This window comes from Anser anser (assembly GCF_964211835.1).
Source record: "Anser anser genome assembly, chromosome: 5".
NCBI lineage: Eukaryota > Metazoa > Chordata > Aves > Anseriformes > Anatidae > Anser > Anser anser.
In genome coordinates, this window is record NC_139725.1 from 11,043,305 (window position 1) to 11,059,992 (window position 16,688).

General features: G+C 37.1%; 1 protein-coding gene across 8 annotated transcripts in view; it reads right to left on the reverse strand.

The window, feature by feature from the left end:
- Positions 1 to 221: 221 nt before the first annotated feature.
- The window catches only part of GAS2 (growth arrest specific 2), a 92,854-nt gene continuing 76,387 nt past the window's right edge, over positions 222 to 16,688 (reverse strand). For 7 of the 8 annotated variants that reach the window (XM_083838048.1, XM_083838043.1, XM_083838047.1 and 4 more), the window contains one exon: positions 222 to 1,600. In XM_083838048.1, coding sequence (XP_083694174.1) covers positions 1,382 to 1,600 — 219 coding nt within the window. In that variant the 3' untranslated portion in view covers positions 222 to 1,381. Of the gene's footprint in view, positions 1,601 to 12,256; positions 12,286 to 16,688 lie in introns of all 8 variants that reach the window. The other variant, XM_083838050.1, reaches the window with a different exon arrangement.

A 16,688-nucleotide genomic window follows, 5' to 3' on the forward strand; every position in this document is an offset into this window, starting at 1 on the left:
GGAACACTTTTGATTCTGTTCTTTTCCTGCAAAGGAAAATTAATTCTAAACAAAATCCAAGTATTTTCTGTGCTATCTGTCATAAGTAAATGTTTGCACCACCATTTGCTGCTTACCTTATTATTAGGTTAGCAAGCAGTTCTACGTTGTAGGCATCTACTCAGTAGCAGCAAAGTGCAGGAATACAGGTTACAAATACCAAACAAGACTTTGAAAACATATGAGTATTTTAAAAAAGTTTATTTCATTTGTAATGAAACAACTGAGTTCTGCTCGAATTTATACAGTCAGTGAAATAATCCTATAAAATGATTTTTCTAGGAAGTTATAAGGCACATAAATTACCAAATATAAACAAAGAAAAGTAGCCAAAATTATGAACTAAGCCCCAATATGTCTTTAGCTATTTTAGAGGTGTGTGAATGATTTACAAGAATGTGAATCACTCTACTGACAGAATAATGAATATTTTGTATTTGGCATGACCAATAGAATGAAAAATAAGGGGAAGGAAAAGCTCACATTCAAGAAGAGGATAATGTTTTGTGATGGAGGAGGGACTAGTCTCTTCTGAAGCCCCTCCTTGGGTAGAAGGGCCATGCATCTTTTACTGCTTCCCTTCATGGCTTGCAAAACGCCACCCTGCTAGTACAGCTGGCCACCTCTGTTGTCTGACAGGGGAAGGGGCAACCTCTCAGCTTCGTTCTGCTTCTATATTGGGCAACTCTGTCAGAAAGAGGAAGGATCTACGTGCGGATCTAGCACTCGGTATTGCCTTTTGTTTTAAAGAGTAGAAGGGTTGTGGGTCTTTCTTCTTGGGCTATTTTATGTTTTTTTTAAGTAATCACTTTGGGAAATTGTTTGGCATGCAACAAGTCTCTATATTCTATTGCTTAAGAAAATCTTGCAACCCATAATAATAGTCAATTCTGATTTCATTTCAAGAGGCATTACCAAATAATTTCCACAAATACTAATTTTCCACCTGCATATATATATTCCAACTAGTCTAACAGTCAAGGATTCAATGTCATAAGATTTTCATACAAATATACTGTATTATGTATTTTCTTCCTTTAACAGGATCCACTCCTTTATGTAACTCTAAGTATACATTCACGTATTAAAGAGTAATAATTTGGCTAAAAATATATGTCTATTTCTTATCTGATTGTAGTAATTAGCCTAGCAAGGGTAATCTGCTATAAAAGATACAGTACTAGAAATAAATATTTCTACAATTCAAAGATCTTCAAAATGGGTTGCCATTTCCAGTCTGAAAGTTTCTGAAGTCCTTTTAAAGCATAAACTAACTTTGCTACACTTGAGAAAATAATTTGGACCTACATATATAGAGTCCCAATCACATGAGAAGCTTATTTCACTTAATCTCCTTCTTGGTTTTGTAATGGGCAGAAACAACCAGATAATTGTCTGGATTCATGTCCCTGAGGGTTGGAGACTTGCTCTGAACTGGAGAAGTTTTCCCATCCACTCGAGAGATCTGCAGCATTCGGCATGGGTCATGCTTCAGTAAGTAACCTGCAAAAGTCTCCCATCCTCCTCCAACACGGACCATCACATGTTTGTTGTGCAGCATCTGAAATTACATATAAAAGAAAAAAAAAGTCTTCAAGGTGAACCATTCACTGGGCTTTCATTCTTCCTGCTGGTAAAAGCTCTGCTTACTTTAATTAAAAGTCGCAGACATATATTAGTAATCTGCTTTACAATAAAAGGAAAAGAAACAAAACTGTAGAATGTTTTTAATTTGAATTCAATAACTATGAATATAAAAAAAAAACTTTAATAAAATGAAATAGTATTTAAAACTAAAAAATTTCATACTTTCTGTAAACATTACTACTTTTTTTCCTAGTCTGATGCCACTGAGTGATCCTGTTCTTCACGTAGTTAGTATAAACTGGTAGGGGACATGGACGATTTTTTTGAAAATACATTAGTAAAGATACCATCGTATATGTTTTGAGACTGGTTTTTGTTTACATGAGAGGGAACTATATAAATGAAGTAGTGAGGGAAAAAAAAAAAACAAACAAATTCCTTTATCTCCTAAAATATCAAAAAAAAGTTATTTAAGAAAATGAAGAAATGAAGTACCGTTTAGTTTTGAAGTACAATTTAGTATTGCTGACATATATTGTAAATAAAATGCTATAAGGAGGGACATCAAAACTGCTATATCTGTAGCTGTTTTGAGATACCTCAATTTATGCTGAGTTGTAAAAGAAAATACAAGGAAAGTCCCTAGGCTCATCCCAGGAGAAGATCTCAGTAGTGCTTATGCTTGCTGTCTTTATTCCAGCAACACTGGTGCTTGACTTACAAAGAAATTTTAGGTTAAGACAGAGGTATCCAACCGTCCAGTTAGGTACCTGTCTCTATTGTAGAGTGTGGACCTCAAGGTCCACGTTTATTTTCTGCCTAAACTCAAATAAGGCTTTTCACCAATTACAGAGGTAACTTCTCTGCACCTAGTCAAGTCATAATTCATGCATTGAAACATGCTTTGATTAAATGCATCTCATGAATTGCAAAACATCATTTAGCCATAGCACATGAAATTAAAAATTTGCTTTGTGAAAGTTCCACCTCCAGGCCACCATCCTCAGACAGCTCTACATTGTCCTACACGTCCACAACTCCCTTGAGGGCTTACAGTATTTGCACTTCTGAGAGTTATGTGGCACACAGACCTTTTGTAGCATAGCCCAGTGGTGCACAATCACTACACAGAGTACAGACAGCAAAGCAAATAAATAAATACATGAATAAAAATCCCCAACCAAACAAAATCCGGGATAATAAAAGGCAAAAATATTAGGAAAAAAAAAAAAAAAAACATAAAAACACCACCAAGCCAACAATAAAAACAAGCATAAGAACACCCCAACTTAGCCTAAAAAGATATTGTTTCACTCCTGTTACAACTGACAGATCCATTTGGAGGGGAGAAAACACGAAAATGAGTACCTGTAAAACTTTCTGAAGTTTGAAAATGGGGTAAATTTATTAGGAATCAAGCTCTTTATTTGGACAAACAGCTGCAGATAAAATGTTGTCTGAAAGTTTTCATTTAAAACTTTTTAGTGTGAGGAAAATAATTGTTCCCGTGTCAGCATTTTGTTTTTTATATGAAACTCGTTGGGAAGTCAATTCAACTTTATAGACGCTGAAAAATACAGTTACTTCTGGTCTATCCTAAATAAATGAGAGCAAATTGCAGTATTCCTTGTTTAATTAGGATCTCTCTGACACTGAGACTGTGTGTGCTGTTGGTCTGTATTGCAGGGAAGTTAGCCCCTCTGCAACAGGGAAATTTTTCGCTAAATACACACGGGTGTGAAAGCAGAATCAGATTCACATCTTCATCAGCCACACTTTTTGTCTTTCCTCTCCAGCTTTGTTCAATAGTTTCAAGCCTTTGTTTTGAACTTACAATGTATGATCAGCCTTCAGTGGCATGAGATTTAAATCACATCTTTAGTCTGGACAATGTATCATGAAAGAAACAAATGGTTTTTACATCAAATTAAAAACTGCAGTTCAAACAGTGACAGTGCCTTACGACAACAGTATACATACTTTCATTTAGCTGCTTTCTCCTGTTTGAATGCTTTAAAAAAAAACATTTTGAGAAATGTCCCCAGAACTTGTAAAGTAAAAGCATGTTAAACCCTCCATCAGTCCACCACAATATGTGATGCTGCCGTGGGAATGAGTTAAGTGTTGCTGAATTTCAGCTTCCACTTATTGTCAGAGGGGGCTTCACGTTCCAAAAGAAGTTAGTATCTGGACTTCTGATTAAGAGTTAGGAATGGAAAGTTAGTAAAAAATATATTTGGTTCAATTCCCCTTAGGGACTGCTGCACAGACAAATAAAACCTACGGCTGGTATGCTATTTCCCGATGCTCAGGTTAAATATACATCTTCTGTCTTTCTCCTCCTTTTTGAATATATTATTATTATATTATAAAATTCATTGAATGTTTGCTCTCTGTAGAGATGGGGTTTTCCTGCATCCTAAATATGCTCATTGTTTATGCTGTGCTGTGCCACAAGAGAACAATTTTATTCCTATGGCCATATTTTGATTTCAGGAACACCAGCACGAATCCAGAATAAATCTGCTAGCTTCAAAATTTCTCTGGACTCACAGAAGTATAAAGGATTTCTCCTGCATCTATAAATAATTGCTCTAATTTCTAACTGAAAAAGCCATTTCCACTGCAACACCCTTCAGCTGAAGATGAAACTTTTGGTTGAGATCCTATAATCCCCCCAATTCAGCTTTTCCATTGCATGAGAACTCTGAGAAAGAAGTTGGATACCACAGTAATAAATTTAATTAGTCAGTTATCAAGGTCGATAAATTCATAACATTAATGTATTTTGACGCTGCTATCCAGCCAATTAAAGCTGAGAAAACCCATCCAAATGACCAAATTACCAGACAATACCATCGCAGAAGAAATTATAGATTGTTTTGGTATGCATTAAGGCTATATGAAGGGATAACAGGCAAAATAATTGATAGAAGTTCAAAGTAAGCTGTCACTATATAGGACTTTGACATCAAAGCGAAACATGGTTTAAACCGTTTTGGTTTTTACATAAAGGAATCGAGGGAACTTTGTGGACTATTGGAGAGATATTAGGCTGTACGTGAAGATATTAAGCTCATGTAAATAAGCATAGCTCTACTGACTTGAAAAAATCTATTCGGTTTTATAGGAACTGAAAATCTGGCCCAAAACTGTTATTCTTCAGATTATATTACAACTTTCCTTAAGAATATTTCAGGGAGGGGAAGGGAAGCAGGGGGAGGAATTACACATGATGGATCTCATCCAAATCCTGCAAAAGCCAACGGAAAGAATCCTACTGACTTTAATGGCACTGGGGCTGGGCTCTGGAAGCCAAACTCAGCAACCTAAAGCAAATCGCAGTCTGGAGTCAGTCAGCGTGATTTTAGGCCAACTTCTGAAATGATGTAGGCTACATACTGAGAGTATATTGACTATAAAATCCAAAGGTGTTTGGCAAAATAACGCAGCACATCACACCAGAGGCTGCACAGAGAAAATTTTGCACTCCAAAAGTATGAAGTTAATGAGATTGGGAAAGATAAGAGCTGAATGTATTTTAATTAAATTTTCCTGAATACGAGCCATTTAGATTTATTGTCTTCAGAAGATAAAACTCTTGTTTCTTGTATCTTAGCATTTAGGGGACCTTTTTTGACAGATGTTCAGAACCACATAATTAAATGGGCTTCTAGATGAATATATTTTCACAGTGGCCCCAGAGATATTGCAGGCCACAAAAAAAAAAAAAAAAAGAGAGAGAGAGAGAGATAGAGAGATCCCAGTGTTGGTAAGACTTACGCACACTGCTTTGTCAGCACAGTACCTGCAGCAAGCTGGAACACCTCCCTGCCAGGCTTCGAGGCCAGTGCTAAGTCACACCAGCAGTCACAGCAGCACCAGCACACCCATATCTTGCACTCAGTCATGGCACTTCAACCACTTTAACTTTTTTTTTTTTTTTTTCCTTCTGGAAATGCAGCTGAAGCTCTTTAGCAATCGTTTTGCTCTGCAACTTGTCTGTACCATTTACATTGGTGATCTACCCTCCTGTCTATGCCAAAAACTGGCTTTCTCAAGTCTCAATATTAGTCACTAAGCATTTTTCATGACAGGCTTGGCTGTTACCTATGTCCTCTTGAAGCTTGCCACTGAAAATTATCACATCTGTCACTTCACGTGAAGCCCAGCCTGGTAGGGCCCAAAGAAAGACTCCAAGAAATACTGGCAATATACAGAGAAGCCTGTCCAGCCGTATGCCTTCATGGACGCTCCAAAAGAAACTGTGACAATATCAGTTCAACATCTCTGACAGTCACCGAGAAGTACAGAGAAGTGTATGCCAACATGTAATGCTATTACTCTGTTCAAACGGGTGATGACTGGGGGCTGGCTGAGAAGATGGCGTTGAGGAGAGCTGAGTGGGCACCGGCCAGTGGTCAGAGAAAGGTCTGAAAATTGAAAACAGCTTTGATAAAAAAAGAAATGGGGAGAAACTACATAGAGGTGCAGGTCATGCTGATAGTGGCCGGTTGCTATCTGCCCCAAACTGCGGATTTAGATTTAGGGATGGGACAAGCAAGCAGCAGTTTGGGTCCAGATTCCTACTTCTTCTGTGGAGTTTTTGAGAAGTTCTGATGTAAGCCAGTCCAAGGGCACTGGACAGAAGAAAAAGAGCTGCAGTACTGCCCTGTGGCCCGTGGATTAGCAGTACTTAATGGTGATGTTTAGTAACATCGTATTTCCATGATCATTAATATTATCACTCTGACAGCGTATTAGTTTCCAGTACATGCCTGTACAGTAAACGCAGTCACATAGGTATTTGCACCAAGTCTTCTAGATACTTTCAAACGGGGAAGTGAATTTTCAGAAATACGCAGGTAATTGTTGCTCTGTGGAGTTTTGCTACTTCCCTGAGGATTCAGTGACCTGAAAATGCCTGAAAATAATAGTCTCCTGATAAATTGCAGCAAGCCACATAATTACAGACTTGAAAATTACCTTGTTAGCAGAGATTATGAAACTTCATCTCTAGAGTTCATCATAAAATTTATAGCAAAATGCTGCAATACCATCAGATTTAAGCACCAGTCAGGTTAGATTTAGATACATTTCTATTTTTAAAAGTTTCCAGCCACTCCAACATGCATTTATACGAGGTATTATTGCTCTGCATACATAGAGTTCACCCTTATGGACAAAAGGGATCATGGGCACGATCCCCAAGAGTATATGGAAGGAAAACAGCTCCCATGCAACTATTATTTTTCTTGGCTCTCGTTCTCCTTTTGTCATTGAATTTGTGGGTGTTAATGTCTTCTCAGAGAAAAGCAGGAGTCTGACAAAACATAAGGCTGATTTTAAATGTTTAAGAACTCATTTGTGTGCCTAAGTGCACATCTAAGGAATTCAAATTGAACCTCAACTCTGCAAATCTGGAAAAGTGCAAATTATGTAGTCAACTCCAGATATTAATTATTCATCCCCACTGAAGTAATCTTCTTAGAGTATATTAATGTGCATTTTGGCAGACAAGAGTATATTAGTCCCTTCCAACCTGAATTACACTATGATCTGATTATATAAAGAAAAAAGATGTTTCCCCACCTGAAAAACAGAACTCTCTGTTTTTCTTTGTCATCCCTCATTAGGTCATGTTTTGTCTAACCACCTCTTAATATAGGATTATACAAAACTGGTTTGGATTATGTTTGCTACTTTGAAAAGTTTCAAATAATGCAACTTATATCGCTCCCGCCATTACATATGGATTTGTTTAGGGACCTCCTCTGAGTTTTTGTGTCGTAGTTCTGAAGCCCCAATAAGGGAGCTCGCGCTTCCCCTCTCTGCAGAAACCACACTAATGACATGGAAAATAGGCAGCTCACTGGATTAACATTTCCCTCTCATTTTCAGGGACTTATGTGTAGTAAATCACACTACATCAATCTCACTTAGATGGAAAAAGCATTATAAAAAAGCTCAACTTGAAAAAAAGTTGTCAAGTGCTCACGGTAATTGCTTGTCTCAATATTTCTAACTGTGCTGGAGTCGGGTTTTAAAATTACCACTCCTTCTGAATTATAAAGAATTGTATTTTCATGTTATATCGTGGGCGATACCAAACACGTTGACAGGTATTCACTCTGTTAAGTGAAGCGATCTCTTATGCTATGTTGTATACATAAAGACCGCAGTGGAACGATACCTTACAAATGAGTTAGAAGCCTCACTGGTTTAAGTCTATATTCTCTAAACAAATCAAATGCAAACATTCCTGATTTTTTTTTCCTGGTGGAAAATAAACCAGCATTGAGGCATTCTTCAAAATCCTTAAGTCTCCAGTTTGGGGCAGACTAACATTTATTGTTTTACATCAAGTGATACTTCTCACTGAGCAAGGAGCTCAGTTTTCATGTAGAACCTAATAAAGTTCCCAACCGCTTCAGCAACACCCACACTTCTCCATGGCTATTGACTGACATACAGGGGCAGGGAATGAAAGAAGCATTGACTTAAATAGGTGATACAAAAATTGTATCAGTGTATTTCCAGCTGGAATGATTTTCAGTGGCTGCTGATACACTGAAGCCTGATGGATTTTCCAGGTGAGGCAGCCATAGAGGCTCACACCGATGGAGCCTTCTAACCATTTAATTACAGTACATATAGACCAGGCCTTACAATGACAGATCAGAAGCCTCCTGTAATTCACTGAGTCATTTGTACAAAGTTTGTTTCAGATCAAAAGATCAAGCAAAGTTTGTATACAGAAGGCATCTAAATAATCACTTGCATGTGCAAGTACCCAAAAGTCAACCTAAAGGTGAGTAGCATGTAACAGAAAATGTTTCAGAAAATGTTTCAGTAGTATAAAACAGAAAATGCACAAGCATCTGCTTTTCTTCTTCTCAAAATTTGGCTCTAAGATCACTCAGCCAAAATTTATCAGAGAAGACTACAGACTTTTCTCTCTGAAGACAGGACCTTAATTCAGGAGGTCACCCAAAGTCAAGACAGTGATTTTAAGCTTATCCTTACCTCTTTAGAAGTTATAATCTACTAAGTGAATCTTTCTCCAAAACTGAGCTGAGTACTAATTTCCATACATTCTCCTAGCCAAGAACTGTTTTTATATCAGAGTGCTGAAGACAGAAGAAGGAATGTTAGCGGTTCAGTGTTAGTAAGATGTTCAGGAACATTTTTAAGACAAGCACTATCTTTCACTATATATACTGCAGGATTGTCCAGTATCACATAACAAATAAGAATTTAGGGCACAGTGACATATTTTGGTACCATTTACCGTATTTAACTCCAAACTGCTTCAGATATACATATCAGATTCACGTTAGTAGCATGTTATTTATTCTTCAGCAATAAGAATGAGATAATAGTGTTAATTAATAATGTCCTCTGTCACAGACAGCGTTGCAGCTTGAAAGAATTATTATTATTTTACACTTTTTATTTACATTTAAATCTATTAACAGATTCTATGATAAAGTAGAAAAGGAAATGTTTAAATGTACAAAAAAATAAAGAAGATTGACTCTCCACATTTTGAAAGCTGGCTCAATAACAGATATAGTCTTGTCTCCTATTCAGTCTCAAGATTAGTACAGCTTTGTATCTTTTTCCATTTGTCATTGAAAAAATTAGCCATTTATTATTGTTTTTAGAAAGGATCGAACCGGGAATTAATAAAGTGAAAATTTGTCACAGAATGCAATGAATCTGGGTGAGCAGTACTTGGAGATTTTCTTACTTACACTTCACTTTTCCAGAACTGACCTGAAACATGTAGCTCTTCACAGGTTTCGTAAAATGGCTGATGGTGTCAATGCTAAGAGCCAATGCCTAATTGTAAAACACCTGTTTTCTTTTTGGTGCTTAGAGAAAAGATCAGAGCTTGGCTAGCCTGAACAATGATTTACGCTCACTCCTCAAAATGATCCTGCCAATTTGGCCTTTGTCAGTCTGACTGAGGAAGTTTTGGAAGGCAGAGCTCTATCGGATTTTTTCAATATTGTGTAGAAAAGGGGGGTATTAAATTATTTAACTATCTTCTTTATGTACCCTCCCTTGCTCACAGGGTTTTCTGGGATCACAGAAGTTGAATTCTTAAGATTGTTCCACCTCTACCTGAAAATGCCAATCTGCAAGTAGAAAAAGAAAAGGTGTTTGAAACATTATGCCACAAAGCCAGAAGGCTCATGAACAATACTTAAAGCATAATGCTTGCAAGTTCAAAATACTTAAGCACTGATATTAAAATGATCCATGTGAGATACCTAAGTAAACTCCTGGTCTCCTAGCAGATTAACTAACATATGCACCGAAAGGTCTCAAGGGAAACATAGCGAAGTCTAATAAAACCGAATAAGACCAGTTACACAACGTTTTCATTAAGTGACTGATCCAGTTCCTACTGAACACAATGGGAATTTAGCCAACTTCTCAAAATGTCTTTTGGGTTGTGTTCTTCTGAAATCTAAACCTGAACCTTTTGCTAATATGAGTGATTTTTTTCTTTTCTGAAAAGCCCTAAGGAAAAGGGCTTTAAAACTGTATGCACTATGTCCTTTGTTAATTAAATCCACCCCCTTAAAAAGGAGCCCTCTCATTCTCCTTTTAATCTCACAGATATTTGTATGAAGAGATGTATAATAGCATCAACTTTCTTACTTCACTAAATCACACTGCAGAGATTTCTCTTCTTTTAAAATACAAACTGAATCGCTTTCACCTAACTCGTCCTTACTTAATTGATCAGACAGTCATTTTGCTTTTGTGGTGATTTCTCATTTTTCTAGACTGACGTTACTGTTCATTTATCAACTGTCCATTTGGCTAATGCTTCCATCTGCCAAAAAACCACAAGAATAAATAAATGCCAAAAAATAAATAAAAATTAAAAAAAAAAAAATTAAGCAAAAGAAGCACAACTAAAGGTGACCTGAAACAAGAACACCTTTTCCCCAAAGGACTCAGTTCCTTTTCAAAACCTTTTTAATTTCATTTGCAAGTTCCTGCTAGAGGATCTGTGGACCTCACTTGAGATTTCCACCTCACCACTTTTCAATTGATTTTTCCAATACTTATACATGTTGTTAAACGTTGTTATCAGTCAAAACTGTTTCTTTATAGGACTTATGAAACACTGTTATAAGATGTCACATTTTCAGCACAGGGCTGATGATTCAGATGGGAACTGAACACATCTGCATCCTGCTATGACAGAAACTGCTAAGACAGAAATAAGTGTCTAGTGATTCAACTCAAATCAGACTGCAGTAGCTCAAATACAAAGTCTTCGCATATTAACATAACTTGTAGGTATGACCTATATTATCTGGTCACCTGCTCAAAAAAGTTAAAACATTCTAAAACTGCTTAAGTAACATAAAATTCGTACACGACTGCAAATTCTTTATCCTAGCTGCTTAAGGGGAAGGCAAATGAAATATGTATAACCCTTTAAAAATCTGGGGACAGTGCTAACCAGTATCTCAATTCTTTGCCTTTTGCCCTCACATAGAGCTAAATGTTGCTCCTTTGTTATAGTTTATGCAGAAGGCAAATCCTCCTCACCAAGCACCACAGCAACATGAAATGAATACAATCATTTACATGTAGTCACAGCTCAGCAAGCTGGAGTGTAGTAGGGATAGAAACCCAATACCAAAGGGAAAGATTTAATACACTGTCTGTTTCTAGAGCTTTTCCCTAGTGGAGGTACATGTGGAAAAGTTGAAGTAGCTTCTTAGTTACAAACTGGTTTTACAATATGCATTTGCTGAAAGCGGACACTGTATAAAGACTTTAAACAATCCAGGAAACATATTTGAGCACAAATAAGTAGGGTGTCTAAGAAGACAGAATTAATAGGATGCTACATGACTAAAGCTTCGTACAGTCTGAGGGGAACAGCTAGGACTGTGACCTCCACTTAAAGAAGAGAATGGCAAATGACAGCCTCGTGACAGCACGGGAGGGCAGGAAGCCCAGGACATAAGGATGACTGAGCCAATAACAAACAGGTGACCTAGAAACACCCAGTGTAACACTACAGACAGTAATATGTAAGAGCCAGGGGAAGCAAAGGTTATTTTTAAGAGGCATCTAACAGTAAGCAAGAATCCAAGAATCAAGCAGCACAATGAAGCCCTGTACTGATGTTAGATATGGAATATTAAAAGACAGAAAGAGAGACTTAGGGGTAACTAAAATTTATTATTGAAATTATTGAACAACAACGTAATGACTCGGAGGACAAACTAGAAATGTGACTGACAATGTTGTACCAATAATTACGGAATCTAGCAAAAAAGATTATTTTTAGTTAACGTCATGATTTGAAAAGAAATCAGAGACTGAAACTATGGAGCAAGATCAAGGGAATTCCACATGATACCTGGCATCAGAACCTGAGGCACACACAGAGACATATATGGAAGGTGGTGTCAGAGGGACAGAGAATTTTATCGGAATGGGGTAGGGAAGAAGAAGGGTCCACTTGCATGGTGAAATGAACAGAAAGATCTCATTAGGCCTGAGGCATTGAGGAACAAACAGTTGATTATTGAAGAGGTCCAGTCTTGACAGAGTAGCATTTCCCCAGCCATTCTATTATAAAAGATACCTGGAATCCATGAAATGGCATCTCAGCTTCTGCAAAAGAAATAATCGAGTGAGAAAACTGGAGTTTTTCCTCTTTCACATTGTGGAAATGCAGCTTTCCCCTTCTATTTATTCTTGGCAAGGAGTTAAGCCGATACGGTCAGTATAATGGCACAAAACACTACTGCATGTGGCTGGAAACTAATGAAGCAAATTGCTTGTTCCACTGGTTCAGCTCTGGATTGAATATACACACAGGGAGCCAGTCTTGTTTGCAAAGCTCTAGATAGTAACAGAACAAGAGTTTAGCCAATTTTCATATACCTGAAAAGGCCAGGAATTGGTTGAGAAGTTGAAACCACAACCATGGAAATCCTGAATGGCATAGACAGCTAAAGTTGCATGGCCTCCAATGAGCTCTGGAGGTTAAGTAAAAGGCAAAGTTGCATAAAACATTTTTACAAAAAAAAAAAAAAAAGAAAAAAGAAAAAAGAAAAATTTTGATGACACTGGTGGAGGTCAAATTAAAGTATTGCCTGTAGAACAAACGTTGCACGTAATGAAGCATATCTCTGTTTTCAAAGTATAACAGACTTGCTCCAAGTATGCCTGACTAACTGAAACCAAGATACATTTTTGCATGTGCACTGATACAAGTAACATGCGGGTTTGGACATTTGCGATTCTCATTCTTGATTAAACTTTCCCTCAAACTTTACTTTTTATTTCTGTCTGACACAATTTTATAGAATTTGGGAATAGTATGCGTATGGTGTCTAATTAACACTAGACCTTGGCTGCTGTTTGAAAAAGTATCCTGCGTAGGCGAGCACTTTGTGTGTGAGAAATGACTCAGATGCAGATAGAAGTAAACACACTTGTTTATTCATTAAAAGACAAGTGAATTTCTGACAAGTGGAAGCTTTTCTTTCTTGGACAAGGAGCAGTAACGTTGTGGAGAATTAATTAGTTGCGGTAGTCATGTTCAGAATGGCATTTGGAGGTGAAGGGACTGTGCACTTCCAAGCCCCTGCACCTGGTTGATTATGAAGGCAATGATGTCAACAGTTTCTTACTGCTTCCCCTCCAGACTTTTATGTGGCGGCCAACCACAAAGCAGACCTATTTCCTATCAACTGAAATGTGGGACGTTTAAAAGAAATCTAGCTGCTTCCAGCTAGAGAACTGACTCATAACAACTATTTTATGCAACGTTCAGGAGAAGAGACGATACGGCAAACATTAAATATGGAAGAAGAAATCAGGCAGAGTTTATGAGATTAAGTGAAAAAAAAAAAGTACAAACTGGCAAATGCTGTCTCTGGATGCAGACATGGAAAACCAGATGCGCTAAGATCAAACAAGGGGGGAGTGGAAGACTGTCAAAAAAACATTTCAAAAACATAAGCATGACGCTGCCAAAATAAATCTACGAGTGACTGATTAAAAAGAAGAAAAAGTCTACTTTTACCTTTGAATCAAAAATACTTTTAATTCCTCTTAATTGTAGATAGCTGATGTTTCTGTTCTGTAGATGCAGATAGCTACGCATTTTGAGTCTTGCAAAGTCTCTCTTGAAAACAAATAGCTAAGGGGACAATTTGTTTTCACTTCCTCAATCTAAGTAAGTTCTTACCCCTCAAGGAATACCACTGTAATCACATATTGGAGCAGTGAGATACTACTCAGAATGAGTTTCTAATAAGAAATAAAAATACGAGCTAGGCTCATAAGCAGTGCACGAATTTAAAACAGAAACCTCTGTAAATACAAAAAGAATTAATTTTACCCAGACTATTAAGATTCTCCAATTTTACATTCCATTCAGTATATTAAGTCATTTACACAGTGTGAATACACATTCATGCACAGAGTGATTATCAGTTTAGATTTTGCCACTGAATTTAGTGAATCTAGGATTACACCATGCAAATGTGCGTGGGTAGCTTGTGAACACACTCGTGTTACAGCATTGCAGAAGTACATGAAAATGTTCTTTTGAACCCTAAAGTGCCATCTGTTTTCTAGCTATTTTCTCAAGACTCGTTCTGTCTCTCCTAATTTCTGAACAACAGCCTCAAAAAAGCCAAATAAAATAAAATAATTCCTGCAAGCTGATAATAATGACAATTAAAAAGCTTCTTCTACAGACTTCTCAATGCCTGCCCATGGAAGTGATGTGCATATGGTAAGTGACACAGACACGTTACAAGTCTAGAAGATTGATTTGAATTATCACGTACATCCAACTGCAGCAACCTTTACAGTACTCTAACTCTGCTTGGAACGCTTAACATTTCAAATTGCTTCAAACAGCTACTTTGCTGTACTTTATGCAAGATTAATGCAGAAACTGGAGGTAAAATGTTTGATTTGATTCCTTCATTGGGCAACCCTATCCTTAGAGATATCAATACAGCACACCCAGCAATAACTTTCCCGTAGCTGTGACCTTTGTAATATTTGTCATGGAAGTGACCGTAGGCTATTTTTCCCAAAGCACTGCTTTACTCAGTGGACAAGACAAGATTCACAGTCAGAAACCCAGTCTTCTACAGATAGTAAGCCTATAAGGATCCTTTCAGAAGCAATATTGCAGCAGGAGCACGTGCTAAGTACTGAAAAACACCCAAGTGGAAGGTGGTTTCTCGCAGGTGTGGAGGAAACAGAAGGAAAATTTCATTATAAATCATTTGCTCCACAAAGGCATATGACAATCAGATCTGTTGTGGAGACTGGAAATTCCTTGTGCAGGCAAAATCTGAGTAAAGTATCTGAACATTTTTATTTTTGCTGAAAGAAAGCTTTCAGTATCTGTAATTCTATTTTACCTATCACACAGAACTACTGATATAAAGTGTTCATGAACACTAACAACTCAGAGCCAGGGGGTGAAATCTGTTATCTTAATTCAATCAATATTAGGTTGAGTTGCATTTCAAATGGACTTCAATTTGCTAGAGACTATTTTCAACCACCAGCATCTAGAAGTCCATACAACTCCCCATAACTTGGGTCCCCTAATTCCCTTCCTGTTTGAATGTCTGGATTTTCTTCCAGTTGAAACCATCCAGTGTTGAAAAATAATATGCCCATCTTTCACTTCCTCTTGAAAACAAGATGCTGCCAGCTTCCTTAGTGGTAAGAATCATGACCCGTAAGTGTTAAAATTCTGTTTAAGGTATTACCCAGCATTCAATAATAATTTCAATTGAGACAGGTATGCTGATGTTCTCAAGTTGACTGTTAGTATTTCAGTTTAATGTGTTAAGCCCGAAGTCATAATATTTTGGAAGGAAAAACCCAAACCACAAACCCCAACATGAAAACAAAATCCCAGTACCTGGTGATTTTAAACATCTCTTCTCGGTGACTTTCTGAGCTGCTACAGACCTCATATGCAAACAGTTCAGTAAGCCAGTAAGGATCAAGGACTGGGTACGTGATTGGCCATTTTTCAGGTTTATATGACTGACCTTCTCCACAACCTTGAGAAATTAAGTCCATTAACACATGCTTTTTTCTCTTACTACACATCCATTTATTTCATCCAATCTGATCATCTGAAAATCTGAACAGAATCAGCTTTTAGTATGAGTTTTTATGGTGCCAGCAGTTTTTACAGTGGCTAGCATGACAGACCTGATTTTCGCCCTGCAGACTCCACTGCAGAATAAAATGAGAACAAAAAATGTTAATGAAATTAGGAAACAGAACTGTCCCATTTTCTTATATTGCAAACAGAAGTTTTGTAAGAATATCACCACTCCTTCCTAACATTTAAACAAGCAGATGTATAACAACAATTTATTCAGAATTCTCAAATTTTATTTCTAAGTTATATCTGAGTCTAACCTTTTAATCCTCTTTTCTTTTATAATGGAAGAGCTACTTTTCAGAGCTGTACATCCCGTGCTACAAAAATAACATGACTTATAATAGAAACTGTTGTTGTCTGGAGTAGCAATAAGCCATGCACAAGATGAAGTCACTTTCAGGATAGCATCTTAGTCACAAGATTTAAAACCTAGTCAGCAACGGGAAGGTATGATAGCATTAGCTATTGCTTACACAAAGAAAAAACATGATGACTAAGTATGGGATCACACTCATCTGTTCATTAATGAGTCTCTCAAAGGCATCACTCTTACATGTTTCTGAGTAATAAATTAAAAATGAGATTCCTGGAGTCAATTGTTCTCAGTTGTTTAGCATGGCCTATTAAAAGAAAAATACTTACACATCAGGTTTGCAATTATAAAGAAAATCACAAGGAGGCAGACAAATACCATAATCAAGTTCAGAATCAGTGAGGATCTCACAAAGGATAGTTAAAACTTCTTCACTTGCTTGCATAATGAAAGTAAAGGAAAACAAATAATTTCCAGACACTTTGAAATATTAAAAGAAACTGAATGCCATGTATTTTATGTTAGCAGACCGATCTTTGGAAA